At 44.4% G+C, this 22,367-nt stretch overlaps 1 protein-coding gene across 2 annotated transcripts in view; it reads left to right on the top strand.

The window, feature by feature from the left end:
- Positions 1 to 11,794, top strand: part of SGPL1 (sphingosine-1-phosphate lyase 1) — a 52,887-nt gene extending 41,093 nt beyond the window's left edge. For both annotated transcript variants that reach the window (XM_052639966.1, XM_052639965.1), the window contains exons 8-15: positions 1,079 to 1,167; positions 2,718 to 2,823; positions 4,391 to 4,489; positions 5,132 to 5,281; positions 6,411 to 6,649; positions 7,649 to 7,795; positions 8,683 to 8,803; positions 9,302 to 11,794. In XM_052639966.1, the coding sequence (XP_052495926.1) occupies positions 1,079 to 1,167; positions 2,718 to 2,823; positions 4,391 to 4,489; positions 5,132 to 5,281; positions 6,411 to 6,649; positions 7,649 to 7,795; positions 8,683 to 8,803; positions 9,302 to 9,442 (1,092 nt within the window). In that variant the 3' untranslated portion in view covers positions 9,443 to 11,794. The remainder of the gene's footprint in view (positions 1 to 1,078; positions 1,168 to 2,717; positions 2,824 to 4,390; positions 4,490 to 5,131; positions 5,282 to 6,410; positions 6,650 to 7,648; positions 7,796 to 8,682; positions 8,804 to 9,301) is intronic.
- The last annotated feature ends 10,573 nt before the right edge of the window (positions 11,795 to 22,367 follow it).

Below are 22,367 nucleotides of genomic sequence, written 5' to 3'. Positions count from 1 at the left end.
ATCAGGTTACACTAAATATGAAAATATAGAAAGTTTTACTTTTTATCAAAAGATGGATGACTTTGGGTGAATCAGTCTCTCAGGGCTGTTTTCTTAGCTATAAAATGGAAAAGTTTTCTAAGGTTGTACGAGTCTTTGGAGATGACAAGTCTAAGGAAATACTCACCTAGCTCAGTGCTATGGCTCTTTTTTTTGTGTGTGTGTTTTGAAATGATTTCATTCTTAGAAGTTACCAAAGGAGAGCCAGATGGGTATGACGTACCTGTATGGGTTGTGGTTTACTGAGAGTCAAATCAGGCATTAGGAAATGTTAACTGATGATCTGATAGGTGTCAGCTTTCCTAGCTGGGTATCAGGAATATTGTCATGAACAGGCTTGTCGCCACCTTCATGAGGTTGTAGTCCAGTGAGGAAAACAGGATGAAGGAAATGACCTCAAGTATTTTTGTATCAACTCAGGTAAAATTGGCCTGTGTCAGAGGGGCTAGATAGGCCTAGCTTCAGGAAGACATTTTTCTTCCTTTAAAAACATTAGGATTTTTGTTTTGATTTCAGATAAGTAAGTTAATAAACTTCTAAGCAGAGGCTCCTTACTTTTCTGTCTTTCAGACTTGTCAGAATCACAAGTTTACTCTGGAATGTCTAAGTGTCTCTTCTTGGTCTTCTAATGTATCGCATAGTTGACTAGAGCTATAACTTCCCAGTTTCACATTCTTTAGTGGGCATTAGAAATTTAAATCAGTCAGTAACCCTGATGCTTCTGGAAGGGGATAAAAAGCCCTGTCCTGTCTGCAATTGGGTGAACAACAGAAATGTAAGTGTACTGTGCACGGGTGGTCTGGGCAGAGACGCGTTTATCTGTTCACACAGTGTGGAGCTCCTGACCAGTCAGTAGTTTTATTCTTCTCCTGAGCCAAGATTGGGCTTAGCCAGTAAAGTCAAGTTTTCCTTCTGAAAGACAGCAGCATGTGCTCTAAAGTGTGCATCCCAGAGCTTATCCGTCTCTGCATCAGATATCCTCAAGATCAAGGGAGAAAGCGCATGCTGATAGCTACCCCAACTCTCTTTTCTATTACAGGTGACCTCTGGGGGCACAGAAAGTATTTTGATGGCCTGCAAAGCTTATCGGGAACTAGCCTTCGAGAATGGGATCAAAACTCCAGAAATGTAGGTACAGTTGTTCCTTAGTATCCATGGAGTGTTGCTTCCAGGACCCCAATGGATACCAAATTCTCCATGCTCAGGCCCCTTATGTAAAGCGGTGTAGTATTTGCATATGACCTTCACACATCCTCCCTATAGTCTTAAATCATCTCTGGATTACTTACAATACTTAACATGTAAATGCTATGTAAACAGTTGCTGGTGTGCAGCAAATTCAGCTTTTGCTTTTTGGAACTTACCCCCCTAATATTTTGTGTTATGTGTAGCTGACTCCCCACCCCTCTGCCCCCGCCAATTTAGGTTTTTCTGTGGGAAACAGCCTGACCATCTGTTTTCTGCTTCTTCTGGCAATTCCAGTCCCCTTCCGTCCTGTCCTGTGCCCTTGACCATTATTACCCTTCACATTCAGCAAAATCCTGAGTGCTTTTGCTAGTTAATATTCCCTTTCCTACCCACCCACCCCTCCCCCCCAATTTATACATGGTATATACTGCAAGAACAAGATTCTTTTTCTAAAAGTAACAGTTATAGGACTATATCTTTGAGTTCTGTGATACTTACTGTAAGTTTATCTGGAACCTAAGGAAAACTCTCTAACTTACCTTAGTTCAGTGAAAATTACCTAGACTGCTTCAGGGTGCTCCTTAAGAAAATTTCAGCCTGCCAGCTGTGTTCTGGGAAGGAAAATTCTAAAAATCCAGAGATGACCATATTTTATTTGGTTGCTTTAATTTTTTCTTTCAGCCCTCCCCCTTGTACAGTATGCTCATACCACAGCTTTTGGGTTAGTGGTTTCCCACAAGTGTCAGTGACTCCGGGTTTTGTTGCATGTGATCTCGTGCTATAATTCACGCCAAGAGTAAGAGAGGAAGTCAGGCTACCATCTTTCTTCACACAGACATCTTTGGTACTTGGTACTTAGTCACTGATGGCAATTTTTTTCCTTCAAAGGGAATAGATTAATTTTAAGAGTGGAGTAACTGAGGGAAGTCTGAAGCAAATGACTTGATTTCCATACTGTCTGAAATGCTGTTCCCAAGTGTGTTGGACAAACGGGAATTTTAGTTTTTCACAGGATCATGGTCTTCCAGAGATGGAGAAGACCATCGATGTGATGCTTGACGGCTGCTTTAACATCCCTGCCAAGCAGTCTTATATTTTCTGCCTGAGTGTGTGTGGTGCCAGGAAGCTTGCTCCTCATTGGGGTGCCCTTCTTTGGTTGGACAACCAGAAAGCACACCTTCATGGTGATCTGATCCAAATTCTCTGCCACCTTTCACCTATCTGCCCTGATGTAAGCTTGGGATTCCTCCATGTGGCATTACTTCCAAGTTCTTCCTGCTACCAAAGTGATTTCCTAAGTAGTAGGAGGTTTCTCTAGAAAATCATTTGACCTCTTTTTGTTTGTGTTTAAAACGAAAAGTAAAACAACATAAACACTTAAAAAATTTTGAGGAAAAATAAGCAGAAGTTTATTCCTGGTGATTGCAATTAGCTGCTAGCCATGGTATCTCTTGAACCTGGTTTGATTGAATTTCACTGTTTTCCTTTAGCGTAGCCCCCCAGAGTGCCCATGCTGCATTTGACAAAGCCGCCAGTTACTTTGGGATGAAGATTATACGAGTTCCCCTGAACAAAATGATGGAGGTGGATGTTCGGGTGAGTTCCTCTGAAGAGCTGTTGTCTGTCTGGGGCTGGGAGAAGCAGGAAGTGCACCTGATCACTAGCTTTTTTCAGGGTCACACATGGATAGACTGGGAGTGCCTTTGATTATAGCATTAGGACTTGGAAAATCTGCCACTGGCAGTGGTGAGTCATCGCAGCATCAGTCCTTTCATATGTACGTGAACTCTTCATAGGAAGCTGAGGCTAACTTGGTACCTTAAAGACCTGAGTTCTGCTTCAGTACCATCACTTTCTCTTCTCTTTGTAAAATGAGCCTGGACTAACTTGCCCCAAGACACTCATTGTTTTCAGTTGGCCTGAATTGGTACCATTGCCCTTCTAATGGTAAGTATTTTTTAGAAGTAAATTGTCCAGTTTATTACCACTAGCATTATCCCCCCACCTTAATTGAGGTGTTAATTGACAAAAAAAAATTGTGTATATTTAAGGTGTGCAATTTGGTGTTTTGCTATATGGATACATTGTGACTGATAATCATCACAATTAAGCTATGTAACATCTCCATCACCTCACTTAGTTTTCTTTTTCTTTTTTCATGGTAAGCATACTTATACCCTCTAGATATCTAAGCAGATTTCAGGTATACAGTGCAGCGTTGTTCACTGTAGTCCCATGACTCTGCATTAGATCTCCAGAACTTACTCATCTTAATAACTGGAACTTGGCACCCCTTGGCCAACGTCTCCCCATTTCCCTCATTCTCCAGCTCCTGGCAATCACCATTCTGTCCTTTGCTTCTGTGAGTTTGACTGTTTTCAGTTCCCCGTATAACTGAAGTCATGCAGTATTTGTCCTTTTGTGTTTGGCTTATTTAACTTAGGGCTTCCCTGGTGGCTCAGAGGGTAAAGCGTCTGCCCGCAATCTGGGAGACCTCGGTTCGATCCCTGGGTCGGGAAGATCCCGTGGAGAAGGAAATGGCAACCCACTCCAGTACTCTTGCCTGGAGAATCCCATGGACGGAGGAGCCTGGTAGGCTACAGTCCACGGGGTTGCAAAACGTCGGACATGACTGAGCGATGCGACTTCACTTCACTTATTTGACTTAGGCTTGTGACCTCCAAGTTCATCTACATGGTCTCAAATGGCAGGCTTTCTTTTTTAAGCCAGAATAATAAGGCTTTAGTGATTACTTGTGTGCCTTGCATCTGTGTAGAGGAACTTTATAGTTTCAGAGCTGCATTTGAGCCTCATGATAACCTGGGGGGATCATAGAAGCAGTTAGTATTATTCCATCTTATAGATGAGGAAACACACTTGACTGAAGTTAAGTAGTTTCCTCAAGCTTTCACTGCTAACGTGGGGCGCTCTTGCCTCTTAGCCCACTATTCTTCTTTACCATCACAGTGGTTTTGCTGTTTTCCCCAGGGGTTTGTATTTGACCACCATGGTGGGGCAGTGTCTTCCTCTGAGCTGGAGAGGTGAAGGGGGTGTGCTGGTGGAGCTGAACCTTTAGGTTAGTAGCCTAGGCTGCTCTTGGCAGCATGAGAGCAGAGTAACTGTGATGTGACTTCTCATTTTCCTTTTAACTTTATCCCCTCAGGCAATGCGCAGAGCCATCTCTAGGAATACGGCCATGCTCGTCTGCTCTGCCCCACAGTTCCCTCATGGTGTGATAGACCCTATCCCTGAAGTGGCCAAGGTATGTGGGAGAAAGGACTACTAGGCAGGCAGATAGAGATTTTAGAGTCTAATGGTGCCTTATAGGAAAGAAGAAAGTGATTTTGAGTTTAGATTGTAGCCCAGTGGTGGTGAATACCTTTCATCCACCCTGTGGTAAGCTGCATAGCTCTCTGGAAGCCTCTGAAGGTAACTAGCTTGGGCTGTGGAGGAGGGATAATACACATTTAAACTGTCCATTCTGCAGTAGTGCTGACATTTTGATTCAGATAAGGAAATAATCTGCATTTAGGGGCATGCCTACCAGAGGGTGGTCTTCACCCACTGTGCTGCCCCAGAGCACCCCTCCCTCCTTCCCCACCCTGCAGTTACTAGAGCAGGACACCACACATCTTCAAGCCTAAATCAGAGTTCTGCTCATTTCTTGCATGATTTTTCAGTGAGTTGGAGGCCCTGCATATTTAAAATAGAAACCACATTTCAGGTGAATTATTTTAAAGGCTAACTATACTTGAAAGATGAGCTTTATTAAGAATGTCAAAAATAACCAGGATTTTAAAACATAGTACATAATGCTCTGGTTATATCCCAGCTTTCCACCCATGTGTCGCAAAGCTTTTGTTATAGGGCTATAACTGATATTCTTTATGGTCTTTGGAACTAGCTGGCTGTCAAATACAAAATACCTCTTCATGTGGATGCTTGTCTGGGGGGCTTCCTCATCGTCTTTATGGAGAAAGCGGGATACCCGCTGGAGCAGCCATTTGATTTCCGGGTGAAAGGCGTGACCAGCATTTCAGCTGATACTCATAAGGTGAGCGAGGAAAAAGACCACATGTTAATCAAAGTTGACAGTTGATTATTTTGACTATTATTTAAAAGAAATCAGTCAAAGCCTCAGTTTCCCCCATAAGTGTAAAATTAGATCTGGCTCTTTGCTCTTGCCAGGGCAGCTGATGGTTGTCTCAAGGTAAAGTGATATGACAGGATATAGAGCTGGAGGTGACGAGCAGCAGTGGAAAGGAACCTATTATCTTTGTGTCACATGGCTAAGAGAATTTCTGTATCCAGTGACTATACGTAACCAGGACATACTAGTGTGGTGGCTCTTACACAAAGGTTCCTGGACCCTTAAGAGTTTTGGGGAAGAGGTGAGGTTGATAGCAGAATTCCTAAGAGGAGGTATGTTAATGTTTCAGCCCCCGTGCTCCTGGGGCTCCTGCACCTGAGTGACTGGAATTTATCAACAGGAGAGGCCTCTGGGAAAAGGGATGAACTTACGAGCTCAGGAATGTTTGGCTTGTGATGTTTGAAATGTCCATGCTGCTGTCCCCGGAGGCAAAGTCTACATCAGATAGCCCCATGCCCTTTTTCTTACCATCTGTGGCTCAGGGAGTGAAATGAGTTCCATCTTAGCTTCAGTGAGAGTTAGGAGGGCACGTTAGTCAAGTACCTAGTTTATTTTAAATCTGGATTAAGTAGCTTCTAGATTTTGAGCACCATGGTATTCTGAAGAGGAAAGTATACTAAGCAAAAAAGATGGGAAGTGAGTCAAATCATGAATTTAGTTGCTCCAAGTGACCTGAATTCCTTTCTTTCCTGGCTTCCAGTGGAAATTTTCCTTCCAGGAAGTTTCCATCCTGACATACCGCCCTGAGGTCCTGTTTTAAATAAGGAAAACTACATGCTGGATGAAAAGAGGCAAAACCCATTAACTAGATAAGACATTATTTTTCCTAGGCCTCAGATTCCTCAGTCCTAAAATAGAGAATTTGAAACCCCTTCCCTTTGGTGTCCTCTATTCTTGAGTAAGTTCTGAGTTGGAAATCTTAATGTGAGATGAGGCTGTCAAGAGACCCGGACAGGTGAAGGGAAAATGCCTAGAGTTCTGGGGCGGGTCCACCAGGCGAACCACTCACTCACCTGTCTGCTTCTCCCTGCAGTACGGCTATGCCCCCAAGGGCTCTTCAGTGGTCTTATACTCTGACAAGAAGTACAGGCGCTATCAGTTCTTCGTTGCCACAGACTGGCAGGGTGGTATCTACGCTTCCCCAACCATTGCAGGCTCACGGCCTGGTGGCATTAGCGCAGCCTGTTGGGCCTCCTTGATGTACTTCGGTGAGAGCGGCTACGTTGAAGCTACCAAACAGATCATCAAAACCACTCGCTTCCTCAAGTCAGAGTACGTGTGCAAGATTGGCATTCTGCCTTGTCTCTTGCGTCGTAGGCACGTAGGCTCAAGGCATCTGCCAGGCCAAGCACCACAGCTCCAGCACTTGTAGTCCCCTGAAGCTTAGGAGTGTGCTGCTGGCCGAGGAGAATAAGCTCCCTTGCTGTGCTGTGACTTGGGGTCACAGCCAGGCTTCATCTGTAGGCCATCTTGTCTCCAAGGATGTCTTACCAACTGGCAGCTTTTACCAAGTGCTTAATGGTTAAGACAGTAGTTTTCAAACTTGAGGCTGAATCCTAATCACCTGGAGGGCTTGTTAAAAGGCAGATCACCAGGCCCCAGTCCGAGTGTTCTGACGCAGTAGGTCTGGAACAGGAATGTGAGGATTTGCATTTCTGGAAATGCCCAGTAGACACTAATGCTGCAGGTCTAAGAATCACACTTGTAGAATCACTAGAATAAGAAAAGAATTGGAGGGGTTGGGGAGGAGGCGGTGCTGAAATCTGGGTTGTTAAGGCAAAACCATGCTGCATGCTTTGTCTCATGTCTCTTCTTCACGTGTTACCTGTTTGGTTGTATATGTTACTGAGGTTGAACGAAAGCAGCCGCTAGGCCTGGCTCGTTTGACCAAGGCCTGTATATTGTCCTGATACACCCATCTGCTGAGAACTGCTGTACCACCTCCTGCTTCAGGGATTACATGGATGAGTTTTTAAGGAGAGATGGAGGGATCGTTTTTCTAGGATTAAAAAAAAAAAGTGCATTGTTTATTCCGCAGATACTCCTGGGGGGGGATACATAATTTAGGAGCTGGGCAGACAGATTAGGAGCCAAAAGTATTGAATCTAGTGGGGTTTGGGCCTTTAAGTATTTGTAATATTTAGGAACTGCTGATCTGAGTCTAGCCACCTGATTAGGAAACTCAAGTCCCCAAAGCTTAGATTGTTGTAAGGGTGACATGAGATGTTGGCCGGAATAATGTGACTGAATTTCCTTTCTGTTCGCTTTAAGACTAGAAAACATCAAAGGCATCTTTGTCTTTGGGAATCCTCAGTTGTCAGTCATCGCTCTGGGCTCTCGTGATTTTGATATCTACCGACTGTTCAACCTGATGCATGCCAAGGGCTGGAACTTGAATCAGTTGCAGTTCCCACCCAGGTGAGCTTGGAGACGCTTCCTTTGGTCTATGGCTGCTGAAGAGCTATGGCAGCAAGGTGACCTCAAGGGTAGAGAGGGACTGCCAGCAGCACTTTCATGGCAGCTGTAGTGTCTGTAGATCGTTTGTCTTGCCGTTAGGAGTTTCTCAGTTTAAAGAATAAGACTGTTAGCTATAAACTGTGGCAAATGGGGTGGCAGCCTCTCGAGACAGTGAGATTGTTACCCCCACCCCTGCTCTGGGCTCTTGTTCTCTCTCTTCCTCTGATTACCTGAATAACAGTGAGCTCAGAACCTTCCAGAGGGCCTCTGATCACTTGGGCCTGATACTGTCCCCTTGCACATGCCTTTCTAGTCTTCCGTGACGCCTTTAAGTAAGCACTCCGTTCCAAGAGAAGGTCTCCCGGTATCCTCCACGCAGCCCTGATTCTTTGATGTGTTGGTGCTGCTGCCAGTCCCATCCGGACTCCCTGGTCTCTTCACAGCCTTTTTGTACCCAGTCTCCCTCCAGAGGGAGTCAGAGTTTCTTTGCCCTGAAGTCCTTCAAGACCCCGGCCATGTGACCCTAGCACCATGAGGTTTACCACCTAAGACAAAAGTCCTAAAGCAGTGGACAGTTTGAGGGGAGGGGTGGCACAGAACAGCCAGGTGTATTCGACTTACCACAGTGGGTCTTGATCACGCTCAGGGCATGACACCCTCATGCCAGCCTACAGTCTGGGTATTTGAGAGCCCTGATGCCTAGGACTGGGAGCAACTTGACTATGTTTGTCATGAATAATAACATGAATAAGCAACCAATAAATTCCTGCATTTGGAGCTGCTTGATTTCAGAATGTGTTTCCCTCTTTTTCTCAGATTCATCTCACTTTGTCTTTTTTCTCCCGTAGCCTTCATTTCTGCATCACATTGGTACACACCCGCAAGCGGGTAGCCATACAGTTCCTTAAGGATATCCGGGAATCTGTCACTCAAATCATGAAGAATCCGAAAGCAAAGACCACAGGAATGGTAGGGGCATTTGTTTTTTTTTTTTTTCCTGTGGAAGCTTAGGTGTTGGTGGTGGGTTTGAAAGAATCAGATGACCTCTAGTCTGTTCCTGCCTCTGCCCCTTATCCACAAACTTCTTCATTAATCAGAACTGATGGTCTCTGCTTACCCATTCCCAGGGATTTTTGGTCTCAAATAAGGTACCTATAGATAAAATAATAGAGAGTGTTAACATGAAGGCAGGCAGTGGTAATGTTCCTTTAAAAAGAAAATTTTTACACAGGAAAGGCACTAAGCCAGTTTCCTCTGAAATTTTCTACACCAGATCCCACAGGCTAGTTCTTTAGGCAGAAAGGCAGACCGGCAAAAGCCTATGACGATCGTCTTACGCCAGCTATCTTTCTGGTGGAACTGCGCCTGGGATGGGAGCAGGGAGATGGGGGGAGGAGGGGCGCATGACCACAACTTGTTTCCTTCAAACCCCTCATCACTAATGACCTTCTTTGACTTGACTTCTAGGGTGCGATCTATGGCATGGCCCAGGCTACCGTCGACAGGAACTTGGTGGCGGAGCTGTCCTCCGTCTTCTTGGACAGCCTTTTCAGTACAGACACTGTAGCTCAGGGCAGCCAGATGAATGGCTCTCCGAAACCCCGCTGAGCTGAGACCCTCTGTAACCCCGAGGGGCGTCTGGCCTTCAGGAGGCTCTCGGGGTGTGGGACAGGCCATGCGGTTTCAACATCTGGTCTTGCTCCATAGAGCGCGACACAGACCACGAGACAGCGCGATCCTCAGGATTCTCATCCTTTGGTGGTTTTTAATGTGAAGACCTCAAAGGATCCCATGACGTAATTATTTTGTCCTTGTTCTAAATGTTCCCCTGGGAATTGTTTTAACCATTTCCTTCTCTAACCTCTCTTGCTGCCAACTTCCCTTAATCCTGGTGTGGCAGCTCTGACCTGTCCCGACTCCTTAGGGAAGCTGGGCTCCAGTTTACGATAGGAAAAGGTGTACTTTGTTACCTCAGGCAGCTGGGCTAGTCAGACAGGAATTCTGTTCTGTATCTGGTGTTCCCCTAGGTGGGGGTGAGGTCTGCTCAAGCAGGAGGCTTTCCCAGCCCTAGTGTTCTCTCTTAGAGTCCCTTCTTTCACAGCTTATGCTTTCAAGGACACAGGTTGGCCAGCCATCATCCTGCTCTGTGGGGCTGGCAGGGTCTGGAGTGGTCCCTGTCCGTGCTTGCAGTCCCCATGTGGTACTTGGTTGCCATCACCTTCCGTTCCCAGTGGTTTGTTCCTCTTTGCGTGGATTAGGACGAGAGTGGTGTGGGTTCCAGAGAAGCTAGGGCCTTCTGGCCCTGGTGCTGCCTCTTGGAGCACACCTGAGCCCTCTGCTGGGCCTCTGAAGATGGGAACCAGGCCTTTTTCTAGACCTCCCTGAGTATCAGCGCAGGACGAGCTCCCAGACTTCCAGGTACCCAAACTTCCGGTGTGCCACCAGAGTTAGCAGCAGTCCTCCCCGCCCTGCTGCTCTAGCCGTCATGCACATGTTTGTTTTTTGTTTGCCTGAAGGAACAGCTCAAAGCACCTTCACAAGTTGCCTTGACTTACCCAGGGAGGGCGTGAGAGAGCCCCCAAGGCAAGGAAAATCTCTGTTAGTGTGTTCTTTCTGCCTCTTCCCCCTTCATTCAACTCCCAAAGGTACGACGGCAGTCAAGCCTCAGGTACTGAACGCTCCTCGGCCCTGGCTATGATGAGAGAAACTTTCTAGAATAGAAAGACGTCAAGTGTCACTTGAGGCCTAGGGCCTGGGATTCCTTCGTTAAGACCAGTTGCTCAGGGTGGCGCAGGAACAGGACCCAACCCTGCGCCCACTTCCTACTCTTTGCCCCCCTGCACAGGGCCCTGATCTCGGTTGAGCCACTGTCCTACCCGCATGACAACACACGATGTGCCTTCTTTCTCAGCAGTGAGCAGTGATGGGCTACTCCTGACCCAGGCCTGGATCAGTCTTTGAGGTTTTTACCTGGGTAGGGGTAAGTCAGGAGACACTTTCCTCTGATCCACCACCCTTCTCAGGGACTCCTGAATACCCAGCCTCCTCAGGCTGGTGTCCTCTAGCCTTCTTCACTGGCAGTGCTGGCCCGGACTTCCCCCAGACTCCCTGGCACATTCGTCTAAGTGTTCTTTAGCGCTGTACTTCCTCCACAGTAACTGACTGGCTGGCTGCGTCATTGCAGGGCTGGTGTGTTGTGTTTCATTCTGTCCTTGTGGGCTCCAGGAATGTGGGTATGTTTGTGTTAGAAGCAGAGATCCTTTGGATAGGGGAGTCACATTCCGCCCTGATTGATGAACTGATGGGCACTGTGTGTGAACCATCCCTGGATCTCCAGTGCGTTCATCGTGTTGGAGGAATTCCAGGGACCCAGAACCACTCAGCAGGCACGACTGTGGTTTGTCAGCTGCTAAAAACGAAGAAGCACATACCTGCAGTGTCCTGTTGCTTCCCGTGTCTCCCCAGGACCTTCCTCTGTGGGCTGTGGTGTTTTCAAAGGGACCTGCTGTCGCCACTTTATGATCATGAGTGTTAGACTTAAACACTTGTGGGCTTTTTGTTCTTTACGTACCTGTGTGCGTAAGTAGCATCTAGTCTGCAGCGGTAGATGGAATGTCTTCATGATATCATGTTGCTCGCAGATGTCTCATTGGCCTCTGCAAAAACTACTCTTGTTTCTGGGTTAGAGTTTAAGTAGTTGCATGAATATACTGCCGTGTCACTTTTAATATGACCAGTTTTATACTTAGAAAATGGTACTTGCCTCTTTAAAATCTTTTCTGTCTTTAACCTCCCCCTTTTCCATCTCAAGGCTCCCTTCCTAATTGTAGCAATAATCTCTTAAGAAGCAACTAAGTAATAAAATGTCCCAAATCTTAATCATTGTGGATGGATGACCGCATTCATTTGTTTATTTAGGCATACAGGGGAGATAACCTGCTGGGGTGGTGGTTGCTGCAAACTGGCTGCTGGTGAGAAAGTGCTCTTTTGTGGGGAGGTGGTTGTGCATGCCCACTGATACTAGAACCAGGTCACAGCCATACATGAGTGGCAGCTCTGCTCAGTTCCAAGCACTACCCTTGGTAGCTCCACCAGGAGTGGTGGTCACACCTGTTTAAAGGGAAGTTGGGAACTCGCATCTCGAGTTCCTCAAAGCCAGTGTCCTGCCTTATGTTTTCAGTTATCATCCGTATCTGCACACATCTTAATGATGGACTGGACTGTCTTGGGTGGTCCCTAGCCAGCTGGGCAGTGTGGTTCCATCTTATGAATGGACACTGACTTCAAACCCTGCATTTGTTCTGGGAGCTGACAGAACACCTCAGATATCTGCGGAGGTAACCCCTGGGCCTCTTGTTCCATTATGACCAGGAAGTGAGAGGTCTTTCTGAAGGATTATTTGGGTTAGTTCTGTCCATCAGGTGCCCTAGCTTTGCATTCTGGCTCTCAGCCCACTTGTACTTAGCCAGAATCAAGCCAAGGAATGCCACCTTTGCTATATGGTTTTCCGCCAAATGACTTGGTTCCTTGAGGACCTACTTGCTATGGGGTAAACTCTAGAGAAAGAAGGCCCAGGATATGATTAGAGGGAGGCATGGCACACCCAAGAGGTGGCATTTTGATGCTTCTACCTGCTCCTTACAGCTGTGAGCTCCTTTGCCTTCTCTGTGGGTCTTATTAGCAACAACCTGCTCTTAGCTAGATCCAGTAGTGACAGAAGTAATGACAGAGGCCTGACTTGGTAGCTCCCAGCTACAGCATGTAAAAAATCAGGTGTTTGAGAGCCTTGTGAGTTGTCTATTGTAATAGCCTTACTTTATCTTGTGCTTGCTTTTTTTCATAATCTCTCCTTAACATCCTCTTCTATAATTTTAATTATTTGCATTAATTTTAGAATAAACATATTTATTTCCAAAAAGTGTTGTTTATGTCTTCGTACCACATGAAAGTGCTTCATGTAACTGTAGTGCCCTCCAGGTTGGTGTTTTTCAGCCTTTGATGCATTAGAGTAAGTGGATAGGAAGGTGACGTAGCACAGACCACACCTCCATGACTAGTGACTTGTGCTCTGATCCACAGTCATCAGGTCAAAGCACATTTAGAAGAGTTCAAGTCAGAAGTGAAGCGGATGTAGGACCACTGTCTGCACTTCGTTGGTTTGATAGAGCACTCTGCTGAATAACCAAGAAGTCACTGAACAAATCAAAGAGGAAATAAAAAATAGAAACAAGTGACAATGAAAACATGATGACCCAAAGCCTATGGGACACAGCAAAAGCAGTTCTAAGAGGGGAGCTTAGAACAGTTCAGTCTCATCTCAAGAAACAAGAAAAATCTCAATCTAACCTTATACCTAAGGCAACCAGACAACTGCAACAGAAGAGTTAGAAGGAATCATAAAGATCAGAGCAGAAATAAATGAAGTAGATACAAAGAAAACAGTTGCAAAGATCAGTAAAACTAAAAGTTGGTTCTTTGAGAAGATAAACAAAATTGATAAACCTTTAGCCATAATCAAGGAAAAAAGGGATGGCAAATAAGCACATGAAAAGTTGCTCAACATCACTTAATAGAGAAATCAAAACTACAATGAGGTATCACCTCACACCAGTCAGAATGTCCATCGAAAAATCTACAAGCCATCAATTGCTGGAGAGGACATGGAGAAAAGAGGACCCTCTGACATTGCTGGTGGGAATGGAAACTGACGGAGCCGTTACGGAGATTCCTTAACTAGGAATAAATCGACCATGTGACCCAGCACTTCCACTACTGGGCTTATATCCTGAGAAAGCCACAATTCTAAGACACATGTGCCCTAACGTTCACTGTGGCACTATTTACAATAGCCAGGACATGGAAGCAGCGTAGATGTCTGTCTACAGATGAATGGATAAAGAAGATGTGGTAGGTATATACAAGGGAATGTCAGCCACATAAGAGAACAAAGGAGTCAGTTCTACTGAGGTGGATGAACTAGCTCCTGTTTATAAAGAGTGAGAAAAATATATTAATGCACATATATGGAATCTAGAAAAATAGTTGTTGAACCTGTTTGCAGGAAGGAATGGAGATGTACATGAAGAAAATGGACCTGTGGGCACAGTGGGGAAGAAGAGGGTAGGCTGAATTTGAGAAAGTAGCATCAACATACATACACTATCATGTAAAACAGATAACTGGTGAGCTCTCTGGTGAGCTCTCTGTATAACACAGAGAGCTCAGCCTGGTGCTCTGTGATGACCTAGATGGGTGGGATGAGGGGAGGGAGGCTCAAGAGGAAGGGGCTGTGTGTATAATTATGGCTGACTCACACTTGTGGAGCAGGAAATGGCACCCCACTCTGGTACTCTTGCCTAGAAAATCCCATGGATGGAGGAGCCTGGTAGACTACAGTCCATGGGGTTGAGAAGAGTCCGACATGACTGAGCAACTTCACTTTCACTTTTATGCATTGGAGAAGGAAATAGCAACCCACTCCAGTGTTCTTGCCTGGAGAATCCCAGGGACAGGGGAGCCTCGTGGGCTGCCGTCTATGGGGTCGCACAGAGTCGGACACGACTGAGGTGACTTAGCAGCACACTGTTGTATGGCAGAAACCAATACAACATTGTAAAGCAATTTTTATCCAGTTAAAATTTTCTTTAAAAAATTAAAAAGGGAGAGGACTCAATACAATTAGAAAAAAATTATAGCTAACACCACAGAAGTACAGAGGATCATAAGAGACGACGACTACTGTAAGCAACTATATGACAATAAAATGGACAACCTGGAAGAAATGGACAAATTCTTGGAAAGGCACAACTTTCCAAGACTCAACCAGGAAGAATTAGAAAATATAAAGAAACCAATCACAAGTAATGAAGTTGAATCTGCAGTGAAAAATCTTCCAGCAAACAAAAGTCCAGGACCAGACAGATGGCTTCACAGGCGAATTCTATCAAACATTCAGAGAAGCGGGAAAACCTATTCTCAAACTCTTCCAAAAAATTGCAGAGAGGGGAACACTCCCAAACACACTATGAGGCCACCATTACAGATACCAAAACCAAATATATCACACACAAAAAAGGAAATTACAGACCATTTTCACTGGTGAACACAGATGCAAAACTCCTCAAAATAGTAGCGAACAGAATCCAGTAATACATTAAAATGATCATACACCATGATCAAGTGGGATTTATCCCAGGGATGAAAGGATTCTTCAATATATAAAAAATCAATGTGATACACTATACTAACAAATATAAGAGTAAAAACCACACAATCACCTCAATGGATACAAAAAAAGGCTTTTGACAAAATTAAATACCCATTTATGATTAAAAAAATAAACTCCAGAAAAGGGCATAGAGAGAACCTATCTCAATATAATAAAGGCCATATATGACACACCCACAGCAAACATCATTCTCAGTGGTGGAAAACTGAAAGCATTTCCTCTAAGGTCAGGAACAAGACAGAGATGTCCACTGTGACCACTATTATTCAACCTAATTTTAGAAGTCCTAGCCATGGTAATCAGGGAAAAAGAGTTGGAAAAGAAGTAAAGCTGTCACTGTTTGCAGATGACATGATACTATTTATATACAAAATCCTGAAGATGCCACCAGAAAACTACTAGAGCTCATCAATGAATTTGGTAAAGTTGCAGGATACAAAATTAATGCACCGAAATCTCCTGCATTCCTATACACTAACAACAAACAAAAGATCAGAAAAAAGTTATGGAAACACTCCCATCTGCCATCACAACAAAAAGAATGAAATACCTAGGAATAAACCTATCCAAGGAGGCAAAAACCCTGTCCTCAGAAAACTAAAAAACGGATGAAAGATGACACAAACAGATGGAGAGAGACAAGCATGTTCTTGGATGGGAAGACTCGATAGAGGGAAAATGCCTATACTACCCAAAGCAATCTACACATTCAATACAACCCTATCAAACTGCCAACAGCATTTTTCACAGAATGGGAACAAAAAAATTTTACAGTTTGTATGGAAACACAAAATATCCCAAATAGCCAAAGCAACCTTGAGAAAGTAAAACAGAGCTGGCGGAATCAGGCTTCCTGACTTCAGACTACTACAAAGCTACAGGAATCAAGACAGTATGGTATTGGCACAAATACTATACAGATCAATATGAAATACAGATCAATCATACAGGACAGATAAACCCATGCATCATGGTTATCTAATCCATGACAAAGCAAAGAACATACAACAGAGAAAAGACAATCTTTTCCATAAGTGGTACTGGGAAAACTGGACAGCTATATGTAAAACAGTGAAAGTAGAACACTACCTAACACCATACACAAAAATAAACTCAAAATGGACCGAAGACCTAAATGTAAGACCAGACACTATAAAGCTCTTACAGGAAAATACAGGAAAAATACTCTGATACAAATCACCTTTTTGGATCCACCTCCCAGAGTAACGAAAATAAAAACAAAAACAAGTGGGACCTAATTAAACTCGAAAGTTTTTGCACAGCAAGACAAAAAGCCCTCAGAATGGGAGAACATATTTGCAAGTGAAGCAGTAAAGGATTAATCTCTAAAATACACAAACAGCTCATGCAGCTCAATATCAGAAAAACAACCCAATTTAAAAAAAAGAAATGGGTAAAGACCTAAACAGACATTTCTCCAAAGAAAACATACAGATGGCCAAGAGGCACATGAAAAGATGCTCAACGCATCACTAATTAGAGAAATACAAATCAAAATCATAATGAGGTACCATCTCACGGCAATCAGAATGGCCATGATCAAAAAAAAAAAAAAAAAAAAAACACAAGGGGTAAATGCTGGTAACGGTGTGGAGAAAAGGGAACCCTCTTGCACTGTTGGTGGGAATGTAAATTGATACAGCCACTATGGAGAATTAATACATAGGTTCCTTAGAAAATTAAAAATAGAGGTGTGTATGACCCAGCGATCCCCCTAGAGGGTATATACCCTGAGAAAACCATAATGTAAAAAGACACATGTACCCCAGTGTTCACTGCATCACTATCTACTACAGCTAGGACATGGAAGCAACCTAAATGTCTATCCTAAGTATCCATGAGTGGATAAAAAAGATACGGTACATACACACAATAGAATATTATTCAGCCATAAAAAGGAAAGAAATTGGATCATTTGTAGAGATGTGAATGGACCTAGGGTCTGTCATACAGAATAAAGTCAGAGAAAGCAAATATATATTAATGCATGTATGTGGAATCTAAAAAAATTGTACAGATGAACCTAGTTTCAGGGCAGGGACAGATGCAGATGGAGAGAAAAGACGCATAGACACGAGAGAAAAGGGAGAGGGTGGGATGGATTGGGAGACTAAGTTTGACATAAATACACTACCATGTGTAAAACTTACATGCAGTGTACATTATGTGAAATGCCAGGCTGATGAAGCACAAGCTGGAGTCAAGATTGCTGGGAGTAATATCAATAACCTCAGATATGCAGATGACACCACCCTTATGGAAGAAAGTGAAGAAGAACTAAAGAGCCTCTTGATGAAAGTGAAAGAGGAGAATGAAAAAGCTGGTTTAAAACTTAACATTCAAAAAATGAAGATCATGGCATCTGGTCGCATCACTTCATGGCAAACATGGGGAAACAATAGAAGCAGTGACAGACTTTATTTTCTTGGGCTCCAGAATCACTGCAGATGGTGACTGCAGCCATGAAATTAAAAGACGCTTGCTCCTTGGAAGAAAAGTTATGGCAAACCTACACAGTATATTGAAAAATAGAGACAATACTTTGCTGGCAAAGGTCTGTCTAGTCAGAGCTATGGTTTTTCCCATAGTCGTGTATAGATGTGAGAGTTGGACTATGAAGAAAGCTGAACACCGAAGAATTGATGCTTGAACTGTGGTGTTGGAGAAGACTCTTGAGAGTCCCTTGGAGTGCAAGGAGATCAAACCAGTCAATCCTAAAGGAAATCAGTCCTGAATATACATTGGAAGGACTGATGCTGAAGCTCCAAAACTTTGGCCACCTGATGTGAAGAACTGACTCATTTGAAAAGACCCTGATGCTGGGAAAGATTGAAGGCAGAAGGAGAAGGGGACATCAGAGAATGAGATGGTTAGGTGGCACCACCGACTCGATGGACATGAGTTTGAGCAAGCTCCGGGAGTTGGTGATGGCCAGGAAAACCTGGCATGTGCAGTCCATGGGGTCACAAAGAGTTGGACACCACTGAGCGACTGAACTGAACTGATGTATAAAACAGAGAGTGGGAACCTGCGGTATTAGCCAGGGAGTTCAGCTTGGTGCTCTGTGATGACCCAGATGGGTTAGATGGGGTTGGGGAGGTGGAAGAGAGGCTCAAGAGGGAGGAGTTATATGCATACATATAGCTGATTCACTTTGCTATACAGCAGAAACTAACACATTATAAATTATATCCTAATAAAAAATAGGCATCAGAGAAAGACCAAGAGGGCAAACAATGATATGGAGCTCACCTCCCATAAATACATCAAAAATACATCAACATGTGGCATAATTCTCACAGATTACCTACTGAATGCTAGTAGAAAATGTCATACAAACAAAGTTGCAGGAAAGATCACCATGTAACTGTGTAGGATGAAACAGGAAATAAAATAACCAGGATGGAACTGTCAGGGGAGTGTAATCTCCTCGGTTCTGTCTCGTCTCAACAAAAATTTGAAGCGACGGACATTAAAGCCCTTGGTGCGTCACAGCTCTTGGACAGCTCCCTCAGTTTTATTTAGAAAATAAAGAAAATACATCCTAGAGGTGTGAAGGCATGCCGATCCAAAAGATGAGGAGAGAGTGCGCGCACGGGGGAGAGAGACCCCCCAGCCCTTTGGCTCCTCTTTTTGTGTCTTTTTTCTTCCCCCTGGACCTGCCCTATGTAAATTGGGCTAGTCAGGAGTGCTCTTTGTCCCACCTGATGTCCTCACTCCGGTCCTCGGACCTTCTTTTGTTCTATTTTCACAGGCTTTTCCTGTGCAGCAGTTGGCTTGCAGCAGGCAGGAGAGAGAGAGAGAGACCAGCACATTTGGTCCTGGCCACCTTGCTGCATTCTGCAGCCCAAAATACATATCTGCTGGAGTGTGTGGGGACTGGTGCTGAAAACCTGGGCTTCAGCAGACAAGACTTGGGGAGAGGACTGAGGCTGGCTGTACAGACAGCCCGAAGAGGCTGGAGTGTGGTCCAGGCTGCAATGGGATGTGTGCAGGACAGAGTATAGGTCGGTTACAGAAGCCCCACTGTTAATGTGCACACCAAGGGAGAGGCGGGGTCCTGCCATAGCAGCCGCACTCTGTGAAGTGCTGGGGTGGGCATGGCACCACCTCTACGAGTGTGCAGGTGCGGGTGGGTTGCCCATATGCGGAGGCAGGGCTGAAAGCTATGTGACTTAAGCAGTTTATACTGCTTGCCGGTGGCTTTGTAACCTCACTGCCTGTGGGACCCCTGAGCAGGTATCTAGTGCTCCTACTGTTAATGCGGGTCCAGCATTAATAGCTGCAGGCTTGGTGGGCCCCACGTGTGTGGCTGCAGGGCCAGGGCCTGAGCTAACCAGCTCCCATGGCGGGTCCAGGTGTGTGACCAGCGCAGCGCCCATAACTGACTTGAGAATCTGTGCGAGTGGCTTTGTGAGCACAGTGCCTCAGGCACACCTGGGAGGTTGCTTGCGTTCCTACGGCTGACACGGGGCTGAGGGCAGTTCCGACAATACTGTACTGTGTGAGCCTGCACAGCCGGCGGCAGGGAATGCCACAGAGCACATTTCCCACTGGACAGCTCCTGTGGGGGAGTGCTCAGTGGCTCCTCTTTTGGCGGGAGAACTCCAGTCCCCCCTACCTCACATCACAGCTCAGAAATGGATCTGGGGCTTTTACTCTTACAACTGGGGAGTGGACCCACCCCAAACAGGGCTGTAACAACCACAGAGGCAAGAGAAGGGCCTGCTGCACATGCAGTACAGGCTCTGGTCACCGAAATACCAATCACACCACCTACCAAGGGGATATCGTCCAGCACTTGAGAAATACGTGGCAGACATTCATACTAAAAACAGTCCTCGCACCAGAAATAGTAGACTGAGGCTACATAGGGACACTCCCACATAAAAGTAGCCCTTCAACACCACAGTAGATACATTTCTCTTCAAGTCAGAGTCGGAGAAATTTTAAGTGAAAAAGCAGAGGAACGACTCCCATTATTGACTGGGGGATTTTGGCAGAAACAAATACCTCTGGCCAGGTGTGTGTTATGTAAGTTAACACTGAAACATCTTCAGTCAGGAACGATCAGGCACCAAAAGACATTAATACATCTCTGGTCAATAATGTGCTGAAATAACGAGAAAATCCCCTGAAAGAACAATAAAGCAGAACTCTCTGGCCCACTAGACCCTGAGGCAATATTAATATTATTACCTCAAGAAGGAGGCAATAAAAAAGACTGAAGGAATTAAGACTATTGATCAAAATACAAATCAGTGTAAAAGGACCTAGAAACCACAAAGAGGAGCCAATTATAAAACTCATTTTCTAAGATGAAAGTCAAGCTAAAGGCAAAAAAGAGCAAACTAAAGAATCCATAAGAATGAATAAGTGATCTGGAAGATAGAAGAACACAAATCACCCAACCAGAATAACAGGAAAAAGTTTTAAAGAATATATGAGACCTATGGGATAATATAAAGCATGTCAATTTATGCTATGCACAAGAATCCCAGTAGAAGGGAAAAGGCAAAGGGTTTAAAAAATGTATTTGAAGAAATTCTGGCTGAAAACTTCCCAATCCTAAAGAAGTAGATATCCAGGTAGAGTAAACATGGATGGTCCAAAGTAAGGTGAAGAGCCGTACACCAAGACGTATTATAATTTAAATGGCAAAAGTTAAAGAGACCATTATTTTATTTTTTTACTTTACAATACTGTATTGGTTTTGCCATACATTGACATGAATCCACCAACCCTGAACCCCCCTCCCACCACCCTCCCCATATCATCTCTCTGGGTCATCCCCGTGCACCAGCCCCAAGCATCCTGTATCCTGTATCGAACCTAGACTAGCAATTCGTTTCTTACATGATAGTATACATGTTTCAATGCCATTCTCCCAAATCATCCCACCCTCTCCCTCTCCCAAAGAGTCCAAAAGTCTGTTCTTTACATCTGTGTCTCTTTTGCTGTCTCGCATACAGGGTTATCATTACCATCTTTCTAAATTCCATATATATGTGTTAGTATACTGTATTGGTGTTTTTCTTTCTGGCTTACTTCACTCTGTATAATCAGCTCCAGTTTCATCTACCTCATTAGAACTGATTCAAATGTATTCTTTTGAATGGCTGAGTAATACTCCATAGTGTAGATGTACCACAGCTTTCTTATCCATTCATCTGCTGATGGACATCTAGGTTGCTTCCATGTCCTGGCTATTGTAAACAGTGCTGCGATGAACATTGGGGTACACGTGTCTTAAAGAGACCATTCTAAAGTCAGCAAGAGAAAGAGTTAATTACAAGGCAACCACCATAAGGTTACAGCTGAGTTCAAAACAGGAACACTGCAGACCAGAGGTGAGCGGCAGGAAAAACCTGAAACCTAGCATATTCTAACCAGCAAGATTATCATTAGAATGGAAGGAGAGAGAAAGACTGTCTCAGAGAAGAATAAACTAAAAGAATACAGGAAAACCAAAACTTCCACTAAAATATTGAAAGATATTCACTAAAGTAGAATCTATAGGAAAGAGAAAACACAATTGGAAAGGAAATCACTTAAATAAACCAGTACAGAAATTTAAAAAATAATCAAAACAGTTTTTCTGTATGTCATGGTAACTACAATGAACACGAAAAGGATAAAAGAGGACATCAAAATCTTAAAATGTGGAGAAAGAAAGACAGTGTAGCTTATTTTGCAGAATATGCTTGAGCCTATATGACTACCAGTTAAAAGCAAGTAGATGTAATGATGGGTTAACATACTTAAAAACAGGGTAGCCACCAAACAAAAACATAGAATACACACACACACACACACACACACACACACACACACACACACACAAAGAACAAGAACATAATACAAAAAAGAACCATCAAATCACAAGAAAAAAGGGACTTCCCTGGTGGTAAGTGGATAAGAATCCATCTGCCAATGCAGGGACAACGGGTTTGATCCCTGGTCAGGGGAAGATTCCACATGCTCTGGAGCAGCTAAAACTCATGTGTCACAACTATCGAGCCCACGCTCTAGAGCCTGGGAACCTCAGCCACTGAACACATGCTCTATAGAGCCTACAGGCTGCAATTACTGAGCCCGCATGCTACAGCCACCGACACCCACGGGCCTCGAGCCTCTGGTCTGTAACAAGAGAAGCCGCCATAACGTGAAGCCCCTGCACCGCAGCGAAGAGCAGCCCCCACTCGCTGCAACTAGAGAAAGCTCACACGCAGCAACAAAGACCCAGACAACCAAAAACAGACAATTTTAAGACAAGGAGCAAAG

The sequence above is a fragment of the Budorcas taxicolor genome, chromosome 5, assembly GCF_023091745.1.
Source record: "Budorcas taxicolor isolate Tak-1 chromosome 5, Takin1.1, whole genome shotgun sequence".
Taxonomy (NCBI): domain Eukaryota; kingdom Metazoa; phylum Chordata; class Mammalia; order Artiodactyla; family Bovidae; genus Budorcas; species Budorcas taxicolor.
This window is presented reverse-complemented; position numbering and strand designations above follow the sequence as displayed.